At 38.4% G+C, this 19094-nt stretch overlaps 1 protein-coding gene across 1 annotated transcript in view; it reads left to right on the forward strand.

Moving 5' to 3' along the window:
* EYA1 (EYA transcriptional coactivator and phosphatase 1) overlaps positions 1–19094 on the forward strand; it is a 179177-nt gene that overhangs the window by 38146 nt on the left and 121937 nt on the right. The window contains exons 3-5 of the mRNA XM_004372534.2: positions 2590–2659; positions 2976–3121; positions 6994–7116. Of these exons, the coding sequence (XP_004372591.2) occupies positions 2590–2659; positions 2976–3121; positions 6994–7116 (339 nt within the window). The remainder of the gene's footprint in view (positions 1–2589; positions 2660–2975; positions 3122–6993; positions 7117–19094) is intronic.

The raw sequence follows: 19094 nt of genomic DNA on the forward strand, positions 1-19094 counted from the left end.
AAAGGTCAGCAGTTTGAATCCACCAGCCACTCCTTGGAAACCCTATGGGGCAGTTCTACTCTGTCCTATAGGGTCACTATGAGTTGGAATCAACTTGATGGCAACGGGTTTGGTTTTAGTTTGGTAGATGACTTGAGGGTCATGAAACAGGGGAAAATGAGCTGATTTTGAGGTTTCTGGCTAGATAGGCAGTCAAGAGATAGTATGTTGCTGTGGAAAGAGGCAGACCTGGATTCAAAGACCAGCTTTCCCATTTATTTGCTTGGACATGTTCCTTAACTTCTGCCAGCTCTGATTACCCTGTATGTGAAATGAGGGCAAAGAATCCTACCTTTAGGATTTTGCTGGACAATGGGGATGCTGTCAATTGAGTAGAATTAAAAATACAGGAACAAGGACAAGTTTGAAGGCAAAGATAATGGGTCAATCATCTCATTTAATTTTCACAACAATCCTATGAGGTTCAGGTAGTATTATTTTCATCATTTTACAGAATATCCTAAGGCTTAGAGGGATCAAATAACTTAGCTCACCTGGAAGAGTTGGGATTTGAATTTAAGCTGAAGTTATATTCTGATTCCAGAACCTGTGCTCTTAATTATCACACTCTGCAGCCTCCCAAATCTTTCCTCATGCACACACACACACACACAAACACTATATGTGTATAGTCTAAAAGCCTCACAGAATATGCCCTTACCCTGTATAACAATTCTGATACCTTCTACTGTATTATTCTATCCTGTTTTTTAAAAAACACCGAGTACTTTTTATGGTTCATGATTTGAAAATCACAATTTGAAAAACACAATGACGGAGCTAGAAAAGAATAGCAGAGGTTGCTGTGGCTTCCATCGTTAGGAGGCATTGAGTTTGTTGTTGTTGTTTCATTTAAAAAATGTGTTTTTAACTGTGGTTGTCCTGGTAAGATATTACTCTTCCAGTGACTTGCTGGATAAGTCCACTTTATCCTTGGCCGCTCGCTCTTAAGGCTTAGAAAAGGGGAGTAGGAGAGGTCGTAGTCACAGATGACCTGGGCAAATGGTGGTGCTTGTAGTCCGAGTGCTGACTCACTCATCCTTCCCTTGTACGTATTGCAGTGCAGCATTTAACACCCCCTTCCACGGCTGTTTGTGTGCCAGTTCCCCATGGGTAAGAGACCAAACTGGTCTGTGCATGTTTGCATCTGCAGCATCTAGAGCACTGCCTGGAACAGAGTAGTGACTTCATATGTGCCAGAAGACGAGGATACCAGCTGGGTTAGCCTGACCTCTCTTAAATGCATACTCTGTCTCTGCCAAACTGGCAACCAGATGGTCGAGTTTTCTGGCAGCTTGCAAGAGTAGTACTAATCTAGATCTAGTATATTGTCACTGTGTTAGAGCTATTTGTTATTAAAGGAAAAGATTGTTCATGGATTTTGAGATTCTAGTCCAACTCTGCCACTGTTCTCCTAATCCCAAACTGGAAAATTCAATTTGAGAAGCATACAGGTATTGATGTGACTTCATGAAAAATGTATAAACTGTTGAGTGGATGGAACCTTATGAGCGGGTTTTAATGAGGGATACATTTAATAAATAATAGAGCCTCTGAAGACAAGGATTATTGGTGGAAGAAGAAAATAAGTATATTACATTGTAAAATAATTGTACTTAAAAGAACATGCATCTTAGCCAGTTAGATTAGAGAGAGATTAAGCAAAAATAAAATAAAATAAAAATAAATAGAAACTTAAATGTAAATGTGCGTGTAGATGAAAATTTAGCTTGCCCTTATTTACAGTGAAAGAAGCTGAGAACTGTTGTAAGGGTTTATGTTAAAATGGATTTTTGCTTTTTTAGTTCAAAATGCAGGTAAAAGAGTATTTATTGAGAGTTAGTGCATTTCCAAACATATTGAATCAAATATATTCGATTAAAAAGAAATTAAATTCTGCTTAAATGCGTCTAAAAAAACCCAAACTTTTTAACTTGAACGCTGAAGTGGAACTCAGATAACTGAAAGGCAAAGGAAAACCCCAGATCACCACAAGAAAGGACAGGCTTAGCTTGCAATTTGAGAAATTTAAGGTAGTTATAGGAATGCATTTTTACTAAAAAAGTTGCTAAATCCATGCAGGCAAATGAGGATCTATCCTATTTCTGCTCACCTGAGAGAAGATTAGACCATGTTTCTGGGTAGTACAGCCTTAGGCTTGTGTGTTCCCGCTGAGGGCAGACAATAGGCCAGGTGACCTTTTGCGTTCCTACCGAGCCCTGCAATTCAACTTCATGGGTCCCCTTTCAGCACGCTCTCCAAATGTAGCCAGAACTCCGTGTCCTCAAAGCATTGCCACTTTAAAAACTATCACAGCATGCTGACAGACGTTGAAAATTGGGCATATTTTTTTCTAAGAGTCAATTTAAAAATAGAACCACTTAACCATTTTTAAAAATAGTTTAACATCCTGTTAAGCCAAGGTATAGGAATTTGTCATTTCTGCAGATCAAAAAGGTCAAATAGGATCAACTTATAGTTCAAAATGTATTAATGTTTTATACATACTTTGTATGTTGCTTTAATTATTGTGTTTTTTTTTCCCCCCAGCAATTGGGAGCAGTAACTTCAGCCCAAGACCAACTCACCAGTTCTCCCCACCACAGATTTATCCTTCCAAGTAAGATGTATTTTCCCTTAATCAGTAAATACCTTTTCTAAGTAGACTTTTACCTTATTCCAAGTCATGTCTCTGCCCACATGTTGTCTATTAATTTAAGCTATAGTGTGTTTCATAGAGATTTAAATGTATTTATGCAAATTTACTTTGTCCATCATCTAGTAGACACTGAATATTTCAGTAGTTTGTATGTGTGAAAGTTTTACTTTAAGACATAATCTTTAACTAGAATTGATGATATAGTAGTTGCTCAGTTACCTTGCATGTTTCCGTCTAATGCATGGGCTTTCTATTTTCTGTCATTTCTGACAAATAGCAGACAATACCCACATATTCTCCCTACCCCTTCCTCACAAACTATGGCTGCGTATGGGCAAACCCAGTTTACCACAGGAATGCAACAAGCTACAGCGTACGCCACATACCCACAGCCAGGACAGCCGTACGGAATTTCCTCATATGGTGAGTAACCCACTGTGAGTGGCATCATCTAGTGGACATACATGTATGTTTGAAAGTTTACAGGAAAGATGCTTAAAAATTGACTATCTGGGTCACTTTAGAAAGTGTTGTCACCTTTTGTGTTTAAATTCTTAATATGATTCTTTCTAATGAGCATTGTGAGAACTGGTTGCTACTTATCTTGAGGTCAGAGGTAGCAAATAGATTGCACGGTTTATATGTCCTTTTGCTCTCGTTTTTCTCCGTCTTTATCTCAACTCTTAATTTGCCATTTGAGCACTTGGCTCTGGAATCCAAAATATTTTTGTGCATATTTGCGATAAAACTTCTGTGAATGAAGTCTTTTGGGGTAAAGATCCATTTCCTATTTATCAGATACCGAACTATGATTAGGGAAGTACAAGCAGAATTCAATAAACTCTTGCTGTACACTTGAGTGTGGTAGCATTATCACGTTTCAGCATGATCAGCCTTTAGGAAAAGTGATCTATATATCACCGTCTGGGCTGTACTTTAAAGAGGCAAATCAGGAAACATTTAAAGCTCACATCTCCACTTGTTTCTTCCCACCTGAGATTATCTTTATCTTGGTATAATTTAACTCAATTGTTACAGGGTCAATACCTGTAAATTAAAAATAAACTCAGCAAATCTCAACATCTAGTCAAAAACCTCAGAATTTCAAAACACCTTTCCTTCAAATGAATTGCAGTTTGCCTTTCACTTTTCAGCAAATTGAACTAAATAGTAAAATACGAATTATTGGCATGTTTTTAAGAAAAAAACTAAACTAGTGATCAAGAAAAATATATGGAAGTTTGAAAGAAAGGGCTTGTGGAATAAATATCCTGATATTAAAAAGCAACTTGATCAGTTCAGAATGTTCACAATAAGTATATGGCAAGCATCTAATAAAATATGGAGTATTTTATTAAAAATATCTAGTTCTTTCTAATTAATAACTGAAGTTGAAATTATCACTGGACTTCCTGAGAGGATGGTCACGATATCTGCTTTGGCATTTTTTAATTCTTTTAGTAATTTTGTGCTTTTGGAAGTTTTTTTTTGTGACCAGCCTAATTATACTTTTGATGGTATTATTCTTTTGTAATATTATTTTCTGTAATATATTGAAAGAATCAATGCTCTTTTTTAAGCATTTTATCAGTTAGGAGGTAATTCTTTATTCCTTTTCATTCTTCATTTTTATCTCAAACCAAATAGACCATATATAAATTTCGTATCCAATATGTAGAAAGCAAAATCAAATTGTATATGACTTCAACCTTTAAAATTTTATTTCAGAACTATCAGAATTGAATGTTAATCTAGCTGGATGTTTTTGAAGCTGGACTTTCTTGAATAATTTTCCATTTATATAATTTAATTCAAGAGTCTCGTAATATTAAGATATGATTCCAATTTATCTGTAGACGTTACTTTTAAAGTATTCTTGAGCTAAAAGAAGAAAAACGATCTATGATTTGAATTGAATAGCTTCAGTTCTATTATTTGAGTCAAAGCAGTCCCCAGTTTATAGTCTCAAAAATTTTTTGTAAGACGATTATTTGAAATGTAAGTGTATTTCTAGTACAAACAATGCTAAGGTACTCTAGACTTTCCCATGCTTCCATAAGAAGATATCATTCTTGTCCCTGCCTTGTCTTTCAGTTACGCAGATCCTGTTCTGTCTTTCTCCTTTCAGTTGAATCATGGTAGGACCTGGGCCTCCCCCTTTGCCAATTTCAGGGCTCTGGGGCAGGAACTCCTCCAGTTCTAAACCATAAATGAATGTCCCTGCTGTCTGGAATAGTTGTTCCAAGAGGGTGAGATGAGCAGTGGATCTTAGAATAGAACTAGTAGTGAGGTTGAGGATTTTGATGTGAGAGGTGGGGATCAGCGAGGTGGTTAGAGTAAAGCACGGTGTAAAGGGCTTTGGTCCCGGGGCCTTCCATGGTTATAAATCTCCCAAAAATAATTCTCAGTCCTTGGCATTTTTCTAATCACTCCCTTTCTTCTCTTTTTGGGCCTGGAGTATTTGGAGATGCCTTTAGTGCTTCTGATTTGGGGTTCTCTTTCTCCTGGCTCACAGTGCATCAAAAAATGTTGCAGCCTTCTCCTCCATGTCTTGCTCGTGAAGGAAGAGCACATAGTATAGGGTTTTTAACTGCTAATAATCATGGTCCAGATGGTCTTAAAAGACTTCCTCCAAGGACTGGTGCCCCCTAAGTTTGTTACTTAGACCCTGTAAGAAAAGATAGAGATACCTTTTCATAGTGTGAATAATAGATGAATAGGGAAGAACAACTCATACGATTCTTCACTGGGTCAGCTTGGAGTCTATCACTGCCATCTTGTGGGTAGAAGCAATGGAGATGGGTGTGGCTAAGGGTGTTTACTACCTTTCCCTTGCCTATTCTTATCACAAAGATGCCCATCCCGAAGCTCCAGGCTAAAAACAGAAGTGGTATAGGTAAAAGCTGGAAGTGGGTCATTATAGCCTCAAATGGAGAAAGAAGGGGGAAAAAATCCCTAGTGGTGACAACATGGAAAGAAAGGGAATTTCTAGAGCCATCAAGCCACCTGTCTTGGGCAGGTGTTTTTCCGGCAACCGTTTATATGTATGGCTTCTTCATTGGTTTGGGATCGTCTGTACAGTGAAAGCGCATTGTTTTTTTAATGTTAAGACTTAAATAAATGGTAAGGTCATTATGAGGTTACTTAGAGATACTCCAGGAATTAGAGTAGGCTCTCTCAGCCAAGAGTCAGATTCTTCCACTGCCTTAGGAAGGTTACCTAACTTCATTCTACTGATGAAATTCCCCTAAAATGGAAATAAACAGTAAGACTACTGTGTATGTTAGATCCTAAAGATATCATTTATCTTAAGTGCAAAGTAAAATTTTTCAAAAATGTGAATTCCCTTGGCAGAAACGTTCCTCCCCTTCCTCTGTGGGAGTTAAGGACAGTTGTTAACTTTCATGACTGTCTTTAATTAAGCCCTGTAACGTTGCTGCCAAACCTAAGTCCTGAAATGAGGATGTCAGCCTGGAGCTCTGAGAAGTATTTTAGGGCCCTAAATACATTATGTTTTTGTATTACCATATGATAAAAACAAAGCATACTTTAGACCACATTTAAAACAAATATATTTGAATACTCTCTGAAACTAAAGGGATAAAAAAGGAACTACCGGTCAACCTCTCTTGTTTCAAAATCACTTTGTTGTTTCATAGGAGTCTTTAGTATTCTACCACTTTTGTCCTCCTTTTCTGATAGGCTCTAGGTATTTAGGGGAAGGTGGTTCTCTGTGTTGCTTCATTCTATGCCCAACATTGCTTCCTCTGACTTCAAAATGAGTTGTGTACGAAAATCAGCTTTGAAAGGCAAAGAGTTAAAAAAAAAAAAAAAACCTGCCATGAGAACAGAGGCTCTAATTAGTCACATTTTAGATAATAGGATTTTTATTTTGACACTAATCAGCATAGCAACTTTTGGAATAGTTTAGCTCAGATTTAATTGCGGTCATATCTTTGTAAAGAAAATGATCTTAAACTCTTGCAAAACATAAAAAATGAAGTCTATATATGATATCACCAGATTTATATTTTATAGAAATTTGAATTCAGGAGAACAACAAGAAAGAACACTGTTAATAGGCCTTCGGATCTGAAAGGATTCTGAATTTTTAAATCAAAGCTGTAGTTTTCCAGTGTTTCACTCTAAGCATGTACACCTTTTGCTGTTAAGCTGATACGAGGAAGCGTTTGTGACTAAGCAGTTGTGTGTGTGTGTGTTTTGTATATTTACCAGTTTTGAAAATGGACAGATAGATAAGCTATCACTAACTGATTTAGGTGCATTGTGGGCAGGCATCAAGACTGAAGGTGGATTGTCACAGTCTCAGTCACCTGGACAGACCGGATTTCTAAGCTATGGTACAAGCTTTGGTACCCCTCAACCTGGACAGGCACCATACAGCTACCAGATGCAAGGTCTGTATACATACATTAACTCTGTGGACTCCTAGTGAATTTCTAAAGTAGCATCTGATGTTTGGTGGATTATGATTGAAAGGGGGCTGGCCTTAGAGGCAGGACACCCAGTTCTAGTTCACCTCTTCACTTACCAACTCTCTGGCCCTGAATTTCCATATTTATAACATCAAGGGGTTAGATTAAATGATCTCTAAGGTTCTTTTTAGCATGCTCCGACATTCTTTATGAAGCTTTAGTTTTCTGCCTTTGCTTCTGTCAATTCACAAAGAAATGAAAAGAAAAAGCAGTCAAACATGTAAGAGGTTGCGATGTGGTATATACTAAAAACTTCTGCATTTGGTGTTGCAAACCAACTTTTCTAAAAAGTCTGTTTTCCTTCGTTTTTATTACAGGGAAAGGAGCCCTGGTGGCGCTGTGGTTAAGTGCTCGGCTGCTAACCGAAAGGTCAGCAGGTCGAACCTACCCGCTGCTCCACTAGAGAAAGATGTGGCAGTCTGCTTCCTTAATGATGACAGCCTTGGAAACCCTATGGTGCAGTTCTACTCTGTGTTACAGGGTCACTATGAGTTGGGATAGTTTAGCTAAGATTTAATTGTGGTCATATCAAACAAGATTATTAGGAGAAAGTTTAAATTGTGTAAGAATTATTCTCAAGAACTTTCTGGACACATTAACACAAACCCACTCGACGGCAATGGTTTTTTTTAATGGGGGAAGAAAACACAGCTCTAAAAAATAAGAGTATCTGATATATGTTGATTAAATGATCTACTGAAGACCAGATCAGATTTACTTCTGAAGACCATTCCTTTGGTTCTGTTTTTGAAACTATAGACAAAACTTAATGTGAGGACAAGGAGCCCTGGTGGCACAAAGGTTAAGCACTCAGCTGCTATCCAGAAGGTCAGCTGTTAGACACACTTGCTGTTCGGAGGGAGATAAGACCTGGAAATCTACTCCTGTAAAGATTTCAGCCTAGGAAACCCTATGCGGCGGCTCTGCTCTGTCCTGTAGGGTGGCTGTGAGTCAGAATAGACTCAGTGGCACACGAGAACAGCAACAGTGTAAGTGCAAGTCAAAGGGAATGAGAGCTGAAAGTTTATGTTGTCAAATTTGTGTTTTCAAAAATACATACGCATCACTTGTAATTAGCAGATTATTATCCTGTTAACGTGTCCAGAAAGTTCTTGAGAATAATTCTCATACAATTTAAACTTTCTCCTAATAATCTTGTTTTTACTGTGATCAGGTTAACAGATCACATTTGGTCTCTTAATAGAGCAAAACCATAGTTGAATTAAATCCCTGGTGAATACTCTTTGATGGAAGGAGTTCTTGTTACAGTTTTTATCTTTTTCAGTGTTTTTTATCTTACTCATTATTACATGATATTATTTATCGTAGATAAATTAGAAAATAGGGAGAAGCAAAAATAATTACAGTCGCATATAATCCCACACATTTTACTATGATCACGTTGATATATATTTTTCTAGATATGCAATATGGGACCATATTGTCTAGTATTGTATTGCAACCTGCTATTTTCCATAAAATATATTGTAAACATATTTTCAAATCAATAAAATCTATTCGACAGCATCATTTTGATGGCTACATGATACACATATGTATCATACCTTATTTAACTAATCCCTGTTATTGGACGGCTAGAGCAATGCTAGGAATATGTTATTTTCATAGCATCTTTGTTTTCTTTGGATAAATTTAAGTGTGAAATTGCTAGATACACTATTTTATAGTACTTAAGGCTTTGTTATATATTTATACAAGGAAGGGCTATGCAGTAAGAGTGCAGACATTGGATGTCTTTTAAAAAATTTTCATTTTGGTAGGTAGAAGATTTTGTTGTATTAATATGCAGTTTTTTTGAAATTGAAGAGAAGCCATCTTTTTTCTCTCTTCATTGGATGTGTTCATCTTTGTCTTGTTTCTTATGTTAATGTTCTTAACCTTTTGTAATGTTTTACAGATGTATTTTCATTTTATCATCTTTTAAGAGCTTTTTTTTTTTTCTGTACAACAAACTAAAATTTTATGTGGCCGGATCTTAATCTTTTCATATTTGATTTTGCCTTTGGTATAAAATGTCTGATTATGAAGTTTTAAGATATTTGGTGGGCTACAAAATACCAACTATCTTACAACAGACAGATGTTATTTGTTACGCATGTGCCTAATTCCAAAACTTACAAGCTGGCCTGGAAAAGAACCATGTTTCTACACATGTTGACCATCAATTGGGAAAAGGGATAAAAAGAACAAAAAATGGAGAAACTTAACTAATGAAGTTAACAGTCCTGGGCTCTAGCAATGAAATGGATCAAAGGCAGACCGTCCATTTGCTTATAGAGTTTTCGTTCTTGTCAAGGAGAGAGACAGTAGACAAACAGATAAATTATACGATTGCAGATGCATCCAGGAGCTAGGGGGGAAATGGTGAACAGGGCCCCTTGGGGTGTGCTGTTCTCCACAGCGCATCCAGGTCTCCCTGAGGAAAAGCAGGTCCTTAGAAGTGAGAAGACAGGTGAAGTACCCTCTGTAGAGCTTGTGGTTTCTGGGCTAGAACCCATCTGCAACCTCTTCGTTACCAGTCCTCAGTGAGTTAGGTACAGAAATTGAGATTTAAGCATTTGGACACTTCTATAGTAAGTTGACAGTGAATTTTATGTTTGTAAAATCAAATAATAAAAACGTGGCTTGTACTTTCTATGTCTTTTTTTCCATTCCATTCTTTTAATAATAGGTTGCTATCGTATTTTTAATAAACTATCGGTCTGTGAGGGATAGTTAGAGAAATATTGCACTTACGAGTTATTTTTATCTTGGTCTCCTCCCAGCTCAAAAGCGTGTGCAGGAGAAACAGTTCCTAAGAGGACTAAGAAGCTATCAGGGTATAGAATAGAGAGGAGAGTGGAAATGGAGGAGAAAAGCAAATAAATTTGGAGGAGGAGAAGCCCTTAATTTTTAGAAAGAAATAGGACATGTATAGCTCCGATTACATCATTGCTTTTCTACCCATGCGTATCACTGCATCTGGGCTCATTGGATATTGCATTGAAACTTTTTTTGTATTTTTCTTCATCCCCTGGTTGAATGCCATGTTCAGTGAGATTTTAGAACACATATTATTTGACTGAGATATTATTTCATATGGGTATTTTTATAATGGTATTACACTCCATTTTAGATGATTGGATATAGTATGATTCCACATACCAATCCAGAGAATAAGATGCTATTTACTTGAAACTTAACTTACTGATATGATGATGGATAATGATAAATAATATGCTATAAACTACATATGGCCAGATTTTGATAAATAATTAAATTCAGGTTAATATATATTTATTAAATGCAGTATGACAATGCTTCACCATTTTGAAATGATCTTGTGTGCCTAGTTGTAGGAGTCCATTAACCTTTGAATTTCTTTTTAAAACTTCTTTTTTTAAATACAGCATTTCTATTAATGTAATGTCTAAAATTATTTTCAAAATTCCCCAAATTCTGTTAATCCTTAATTTCTAACAATGATTTTTGCTTATATCCATCTCCTTTTAAAGCTATTGAAAGTCTTAGAATCTTTGATCAGAGGATATGTATTTTAGTGATTTGGGGGTATTTTTACCTAGGTTTTTCTCCAGGAAGATATTTTCAACCTTTAAAATAGAAGATATGGTGATTGGTTATCAGAGATATTTATCTAATAGAATTTCATAATTCTAGGACTTCAAAACACTAGAAGATATATTCTGATAGCCCAGATAACTCAAATAGACTAATCATTCACATCATACTTAGTTTAAGAGTGATGGTGATTACTTTAAAGAAAATTTATGATGACCTCTTCTTTGGTTTCATCAGACATGGAAGGGGTCTAAAGATACAGCAAAATCTTGCACCCTGGTTGACAGCGTAGGTTCTGGAGTCAGCTTGTCTAACAGCCCTGCCATCACTATCTGTGGGCCTTCAGCGCCTTCGTTGATTCTTTACCTGTTTCCTTGTCTGGAATATGGGGATAATGATAATCTACTTCAACAGTAGAGTTGTGAGATTTGAGATGAAAGGTAAAATGAAAATGAGCATTTGAGTTCTTACTATGCGCCACATGTTGTCATACCCAGTTGTGAACTAGGCCAGCCTTACTTAGTACCCTCATTTGGTCCAAGTGATCTTTCTGGACCCTCTGGCTCCAGCATTCAATGCTTCCATCTTGGCAGGTTTGGTGAATTCAGCACATACCATTTTAAGCCAAGCAAGGATAGGATTTCTGTTGTGCATGCACTAATACTGTTACCTGCCATTGAGTCAGCCTCTACTCATGACACCTCCGCGCACAGTGGAACAAAATGTTGCCTGGTCCTGCACCATTTCATTGTCAGTTGCAGTTCAGACCATGCATTAATACTAATATCCCATAAAGTAAAACTTGGTGATTGGGAAATCGGATTGCTTTCACCTTTCCTGCAAGATTGCTGGAAAATTCTATTTCTCCTTTTTTTCCCCCTTTTATACATCCAGTGGAAGGTTAGGAACTTAGATTTGAAAGAGATGAATTATTTCTATTCTTTGGCAGCTGTAGAGTTCACCCTGAAGAAGCGGATTCCTTGCCTACCCATTTTGATGTCTTCTTGCACCCCAGTGTTGTCCTCAGTGTTTCTGGGAAGAGTTTATTGATCATCAGGCATTTTGTTGGACTCCCATCAAATTGTAACATCAAAGATTTAATTTCAAACTTTATTTGTGCCTAGAATTCTGGCAGAAATCCTAAAACGGTGTAAGGAGGTTTTTCTTCACACTGTACTGGCAAATGTGAGGCACATGAATTGGCTGAATGGTAGTGTGGATGGACAGTGTCCTGAGACCAGTGGGTTGTTTGTGCCCAAAGAGCAGATTGTGTTTTCAGTGCTGCTCACAAACAAAGGACACTGATAGCAAGAGGGAAGCTGGTGTTGTGAGTGCGTGCATGCGTGCATGAGCACGGGGGGAGTTTAGGAGAAGCCATTTCAGCCTTTGGTTTACTAACCAGTTTCATGGACTATCAGCCCAGTGTGTCGTAAACAACTGTTACTCTCCTTTAATGTAAAAGAGGCAACTGACTTGAAATCAAACTTTACAGCATAGACTTAGCGTTCCATCCACCACAGAAAACAATAAACTCTGTTCATAATGATGATTCTGAGTCCTATGAACAAACTGAAATTCTGTTTCATAATCTGTTTGCGGCAAGGAAGTGAACAGTACACTTGCAAAAGATTTTCACCGAAATAAGTAAATGAAATTATAAGTTATGTCACTTAACTGGTTAAGCCTCAGCTTTGAGGAAAACTCAGCATTCCATTATGACAACATTGTAGTGATTCTAGACAGCTGAAGGTTGTGACCAACTTTATTCATATTTTCGTTTCCAGTATCTAGTCTTTGTCTAAAGTAGGCAAATACTTGTCAGAGTTGGAGAGGACTGTGCTGCGGTAGAAGTTAGAAATTAAGATTCATAAGGATTCCAGGTATCTTCATCTGGGGAAATGCATTTGGAATTTAGCACAATAAAGATCTTGCTTAGTTTAATATCTTAGTATGCTCAAAGCAATCTTGGCATTCACACTATGAAAGACAAGTGGATTGGGGCGTCCCAGGATTGCCACAGTGGTATAAAATGCCTCTCGGAGCGCTTTATTGCCCCAGAATAGCAGTGATGGTGTGGGACGTTCCCGTCATTCCGCACCTGAGAAGCCATCAGGATTTGCCATGATAGATAGGTTTGCCGCACAGATGTACGTGTACTAAGCCCATCCTGCCCTGGAAACTTCGCTTTGTTTATTTTCCTTTAGACTTTATTGCTCCCACTTAAGAGAAGAAAATAACACAAATCCTGCCTCCCTCTTTGTATGTAATGTTGTTTGTTCTGTTAAAGAGATTGGGATTCAAACTAGCGCGCAGAGAAAATAAATAAGGAAGAGGCTTCTTTAAAGGGTGTGTGAAGGACGCACGGCTCTAGTTATCCAAGCCTCCATTCTCTGCGCCTCAGTATGCAGTGGCAATGATGTAATATCATCATCCTGATTTCCTTTGATCTGCTTGTCTGTAGTTTTTAAAATCTATAGTCACTGCATAGCAAAATGTACTGTTTCACTTTTAAAGTTTGTTGTTCTCTATAGAAATGGTATTTCTCAAAAGGAATAACTCCAAAAGATAGGGTTTTAAGAAAGTATATATGAAACCTTTTTATAAACATGTATGTCTCCGCTATGAGAAAGCCTTTGAGCTTTTCACTTCCCAACATAAAATGACATGATGGAGCTGGAGTCAGGGATGGCTATTGCAGCTGGCACTGATGTGCACGTTTTCTCCTTAATCATTTTGCCAGTCTAGTCTTTTTTTTGGCTCTTGGCTTTTTTACATTTTAGAAGTTTTTACTTAATTTGATGTTTTAAAATAATATTGTTTCAGTTCTTTTGTCACTTGTTATTTCAAGTAATATGTATTGAAAGTTGTATGGAATTCTCTTGAAATCCAACTATAGCAATAATTAGTGATCAATAGCAATTTAAGTGTCTAGGTGAATTGTTTTTTAGTTAAAGTATATAAAGTATATCAACAAAGATAAATGGAAAGGCTTTGTAATGTTTATTACCTAAGTAAAAATTCTCTTTGGAAATAAATAGGATAAAAAAGAGAACCTTGTCATTTGAAATCCTTGTTGTAAGAAAAGAAGAAAACCCTGGTTTTAATAGCCCATCTGGCTTTCAGAGGCTGTTCCCCAGAGATCTGCACTGACTTCTGCCACCTAGATCGTGCCGGATGATAGACATAGCCCACGGCAAAGAGGCCAGGGAAGGAAAGCAAATGGACTTCGGTGAAAATACACGAGGGACAGACAGCATCCTGCTTGCGGAATGAGTGCTGGAAAACGCTCTAAAGCCCGGGAAGCCCAGACAGGCCCCAGCAGGTTCCAGCATTCTTACGTTGGCTGGGGTTCTGGTTTTCAATGTGAGTCCTTGTACTCTCTGAAGTGGACCTTTGACCTACACCATACTCTTTTCTTTTTGTTTTTAGTTTTTGGAGTAATAGCTGGGCAGTGTTCTCCAGGTTAAATCACACAAGAAGCTTTGACTTCGTATTTTAAATCATGTTATAAATCAACATAGACTGTGCCCTTCTTAACAATGAAAAAGTAGTGAAGATTTATTAGTAAAAGTTTTGGGGATTGGTTTGTTTTTAAACTACAGTTGCTTCGCACCTACACAACTGGGTGGCCTGCACAGGGTCTCGTAGCAAGACTGTTTCTTGTTTGTTACGGTTGACAAGACCACCACCATTTCTCTGTAGGAACCTCTGAGAGCGACAAGAAGAAAGGAAAATCTTTGTGATATGCTATCCCTGGGCTACTTCATGTAATTTACTTTTAAAATTGCTTACTAGCCTGGAAGAGTTGCGATAGTCTTTTAGAAATGGCATCGATTCCAAGTTTTTAAATTAAATTTCTCAGGTGTCCTTGTCTCGACTCTTTGTGTCTCTGTGCTTTTTGTATAATTAAAAATGAATATCACTTTTTGTAAAATACAATTCGCATTCAACCTACTGAATTAGAAAACCTAAAAGGTGAATTTGGGATGGTATAGTGGGAAAATTAACTCGTTGCCATTGAGTCAATTCCGACTCACAGAGACCTTATGGGACAGAGTAGACCTGCCCTGTCAGGTTTCCAGGGAGTGGCTGATGGATGCAAACTGCCAGCCTTTTGGTTAGCAGCTGCACACTTAACCACTGCGCCACCAGAGGAGGAAATTGCCATCCTCTTTAATTCTTGTTTTCTGGAAAATGGAGATAAGGATTCCTGTCTAAACCACCTCATGTAGTGATGGTAGAAATAAACTGAGGCAATGGTTGTGGAAATAACAGAAATAATAAAAGGTCTATAAAAGCATAACATGTTATTACATCCTGAATTTGAAACTTTTTATGTGCAAAACCAGTTGCTGTGGAGATGATGCTGACCCATGGTGACCCCATGTGTGTCGGAGTAGAACTATGCTCCACAGGGTTTTCAATGACTCATTTTTTGAAAGTCGATCACCAGGCCTTTCTTCCCAGGCCCCTCTAGGTGGATGTGAACCTCCAACCTTTCAATTAGCAGCTGAGTGCCTTAACTGTTTGTAACACCCAGGGGCGTCTTTATATGAAAACATGCCTTTTATTTTCATTAATGTACCTGTGCTCTGCCAGTATGTGAACTAACAGAGTCCGTAGCCTGTAGGAGGCCTGTATCTGTGCCCTAAGGTCAGTGGTCTCTTAGAATGCTGTTGGCTGTATTAAAAAGGTATGCCATCAAGGTTTGGCTGTGAGTTGGAATCGACTCGACGGCGGTGGGTTTGGGGTTTTTTTTTGGTATCGAGGTTCACATTCTGGTCGGATCCCCATATGGTATATGGATGTGACTGCTTAGACCATCTCTGGGGTTCAGATGTGCTCAAATCTAAAATCAGTGAGATTTTTTAAACTGTTCAAAATTCCTGATACTTTATCAATTTAAAATTGTATTTGACTTAAAACTCTGTTGGACTTTCTTCCTGGAGATTCAGAGAGATTTTAAATCCTTCCAAAAGGTGCTTATAGGTCCTGTGTTTAATGTTCTTTGTAGAATTAAACTAAAGTTGTGCTTATAATCTCAATCTTTTTAAAGATAGGCCTTTAATGCCATCTAGTTTAAAAAGAAACCAGTAAGATGTGTGTCCTCGAGATAAAATCTGAGAGATAAGCCCAATTATCATTTGGTTATTTTTTCCTTCCCCGTTCTCTTTTTCATTGCTGAAAGTTGAGACTTCTTTCTCTCCTGAGGCCTTAAAGTTGTCCTTCCAAACTGCCCACACTCCTCCATAAAAAAGGCTGTGGAAAGGCCTTCTGTCCCTACACTTTATTCTCCGTACACTTTATGGTCATATTCTTACTGAACCCTTTTGTCACTTACCACACGGGATTGAATTTACCAGGTGACAGTTCTGTCTCCGCTAGAGCCTGGATGAAACCCTTCAAAGGCATGAGTCAGACATGGTATATCCATCTCTGTGCGAGGCACGCAGGATAAATATAGCAAGTGAGTTTAAGGAACTTATGGTCAGGATGGAGTCACTGGGTGTTGCAAAGGGTGAACGCGCTCACCTGCTAACCAAGAGGTTGGAGATTTGAGTTCTCCTAGAGGCATCTTGGAAGAAAGGCCTGGTGATCTACTTCTGAAAAATCAGCCACTGAAAACCCTATGGAGCACAGTTCTACTCTGACACATGAGGTCACCATAAGTCAACTCCAAGGCAACTGGTTTTATGGTCAGGATGTAAACAAGATTAACCAAGACTTGTTTAGTATTGTTCTCATGAAGAGGTAAATTATATGGCATGAGTTATTAATGAGCGGGACTTCCCAGAGGTAAAGTCAGTAGCAAAACCTTATTGCGAGGATAGGACTTAAGCTAGGCTTTGAAAGATGGGACAGTGGAAAAATAGAGGAAAGGCATTAAGTAAGAGGAGCAGAAATGAGTTAAGATGAGTTTCTGGGATAGCAGTGGCCCCATCCTGAATTAATACTGTGGGCTGTGGAGAGGGGCCATAGGAAAGAGTTGGATCAGCACTTTCCTCACCTCTGCACACCCCTTCCCAACCTTGAACCCCAAGTCCAGCACTCACCTCCAGGTCCTAGCTATGTAAACATGCATAGTCCTCATTTATAATACCTTGGGTCTCCCTCCCCGCCTGCTTCTCCAATCCTTAAAAGGAGAATCAGCTTCATAACATTGCCTGTGTCCCAGTTTGTTAATATTTTAGAGTCTTGGAGTTTTCGGTTAAGAGTACAGTTTCTTTTCCTAAACTCTTTTCTTATATAAATGATTGAGAAACTTTTGTCACCCACTTCCAGCCTCTCTCCCCACTTGCCCGTAAACCTTCACTCTCAGATCTTCTCCTTTGCCCTTCTGCCCTATTTCCTTCTTGATCAAACCACAAGTCTTCATGTTACTGAGCAGCTCATGTCCCACCTGGGGTACCTCCTTAGGTAAGGCACGTTAATGTTTCTTGCTTTGTGTTGTCCTCGTAAGTTCTTTGTTTTAACTTTCCTCAAGTGATAGACTCGTGACATCCACCCCCTTTGGTCCACAGTAACCTCTAGAGTTCCAGTAAATGCTGGTCACTAAACTGGGAAAGTTTTCGTGATTCTAGGTGTGTAATCCGCCTACTTGCGGTAGTTAAGCACTCGGCTGCTAACTGAAAGGTTGATGATTCGAACCCACTAGCTGCTCTTCGGGAGAAAGATGTGACAGTCTGCTTCCGTAAAGATTCCAGCCTTGGAAACCCTATGGGACAGTTCTTCTCTGTCCTATAGGGTCATTAGGAGTTGGAATCGACTCGACAGCAGTGGGCTTGGTTTGGATTTTAATCTGCCTACTCAGTTCTCAACTAAAAAGAGGGCAATGAAGTGAAAAATGATTTTGCCTCTTGGATATGTTCTGAAGGGAAATATTCTTCCTGTGTTCTCTTCTGGAAATTAGTATCTCCCCTCTTCACCAAAAAGAAAGTACAGCCGTGATTTTTCACATTGGTAAGCTATTTAACTAGATAACGTTTTTGTTTTTGAAACTCCTGAGTGAGAAGGCACCTCCTTCTACCCTGCCTGAAGCTTAACTCTACCAAGAATAATATTGGGATTTACGGGAACGTCACTTGAACCAATCTCTGCCAAATTCCTTGGTTGAGAAATAATGGGTTCTAACTGTGAATCTTTTCTACTTCGGGGAATTTTCATGATGTATTACATAAAATATAGAACATTTTATCGTAGGATATTTCTGCTATATTTTATTTATCTGGAAGTGACTTTTCATGTGAAGTCTTTTGAGTCTGGGAAGGAAAAGACTTTGATATTATTTTGAAAAAGAAATTCTGACCATTAAGCCTAGCTCTCTGACCTAAGTTACAAGTGAAGACTCTTATGAACCAAAGCAAAACTCTCAGTAGGATGATCCTGATGGGACAAGGAGTTCGGTTTTTCTTGCCCTCTCTTTCCTACAACATCCATATACAAGTCTGGCTGTGGCAGCATGCCACCCAACGTGTGTCTTTTCTGGGCCAGCATGGAGTGGGAAGTGGGCTTAGCAGTCTGTACACCAAAGCATTCTCGGGAGTGTGGGCATTGCTGTTTTGCTTTGTGGGGTTCTAAACTTTGGTGGAATTCACGTGGTAGCGTTGGCACTAAGCATACATCAGATCAGCTAGCAAACTAGGATCCTTTTGCCCAGCTCAAGGACCAAAAAAAAAGGATAGGCTCTGAGAAACTTCTCTAAATACTTGAAGAGTGTGATTAATTCTTCAATGTAAAAAGAAAGATTGTACTTGTTATGTTTTTGAAGTATGTGTTAAAATGCCTACTGAATTGGTACTGCAACCTAACCAAAACCAAACCCTTTGCCGTCAATTCGATTCAGACTCAGTGATCCCCGTAGGACGGACTAGAACTACTCCATAGGGTTTCCAAAGCTGTAATCTTTACAGAAGCAGGCTGCCACATCTTTCTCCTGTGGAACAGCCAGTGAGTTCAAACTGCTGACCTTTCAATTAGCAGCCGAGCACTTAACCACTGCACCACCATAGCTCCTTGTGGTACTGAGAATGGTACAAAAAACGAGGCACTTCTGAGTGTTTGGTAAACGTGGATTTTCTAGTCACACCCTCCCCTCTCTGCCTTAATAAGATTGTGATTCTGTGTCTGAGGAGGGGCCCAGGAGTTTGCTTTTTAACAAGCATCTCCTGATGATTCTGGTAAAAATAATAATTAAAAAAAAAACCTTGTTACTTTGAGAGGTAGTATATTATGGAGTTCAAACAGCATTGACTCTGGGGTCAGATAGCTCGGGTTCAACTCCCAACTCTGCCATCACCTTTGCTTTTATAACCTCACGTAGC

Source organism: Trichechus manatus, unplaced genomic scaffold, assembly GCF_000243295.1.
Source record: "Trichechus manatus latirostris isolate Lorelei unplaced genomic scaffold, TriManLat1.0 scaffold00018, whole genome shotgun sequence".
Taxonomy (NCBI): domain Eukaryota; kingdom Metazoa; phylum Chordata; class Mammalia; order Sirenia; family Trichechidae; genus Trichechus; species Trichechus manatus.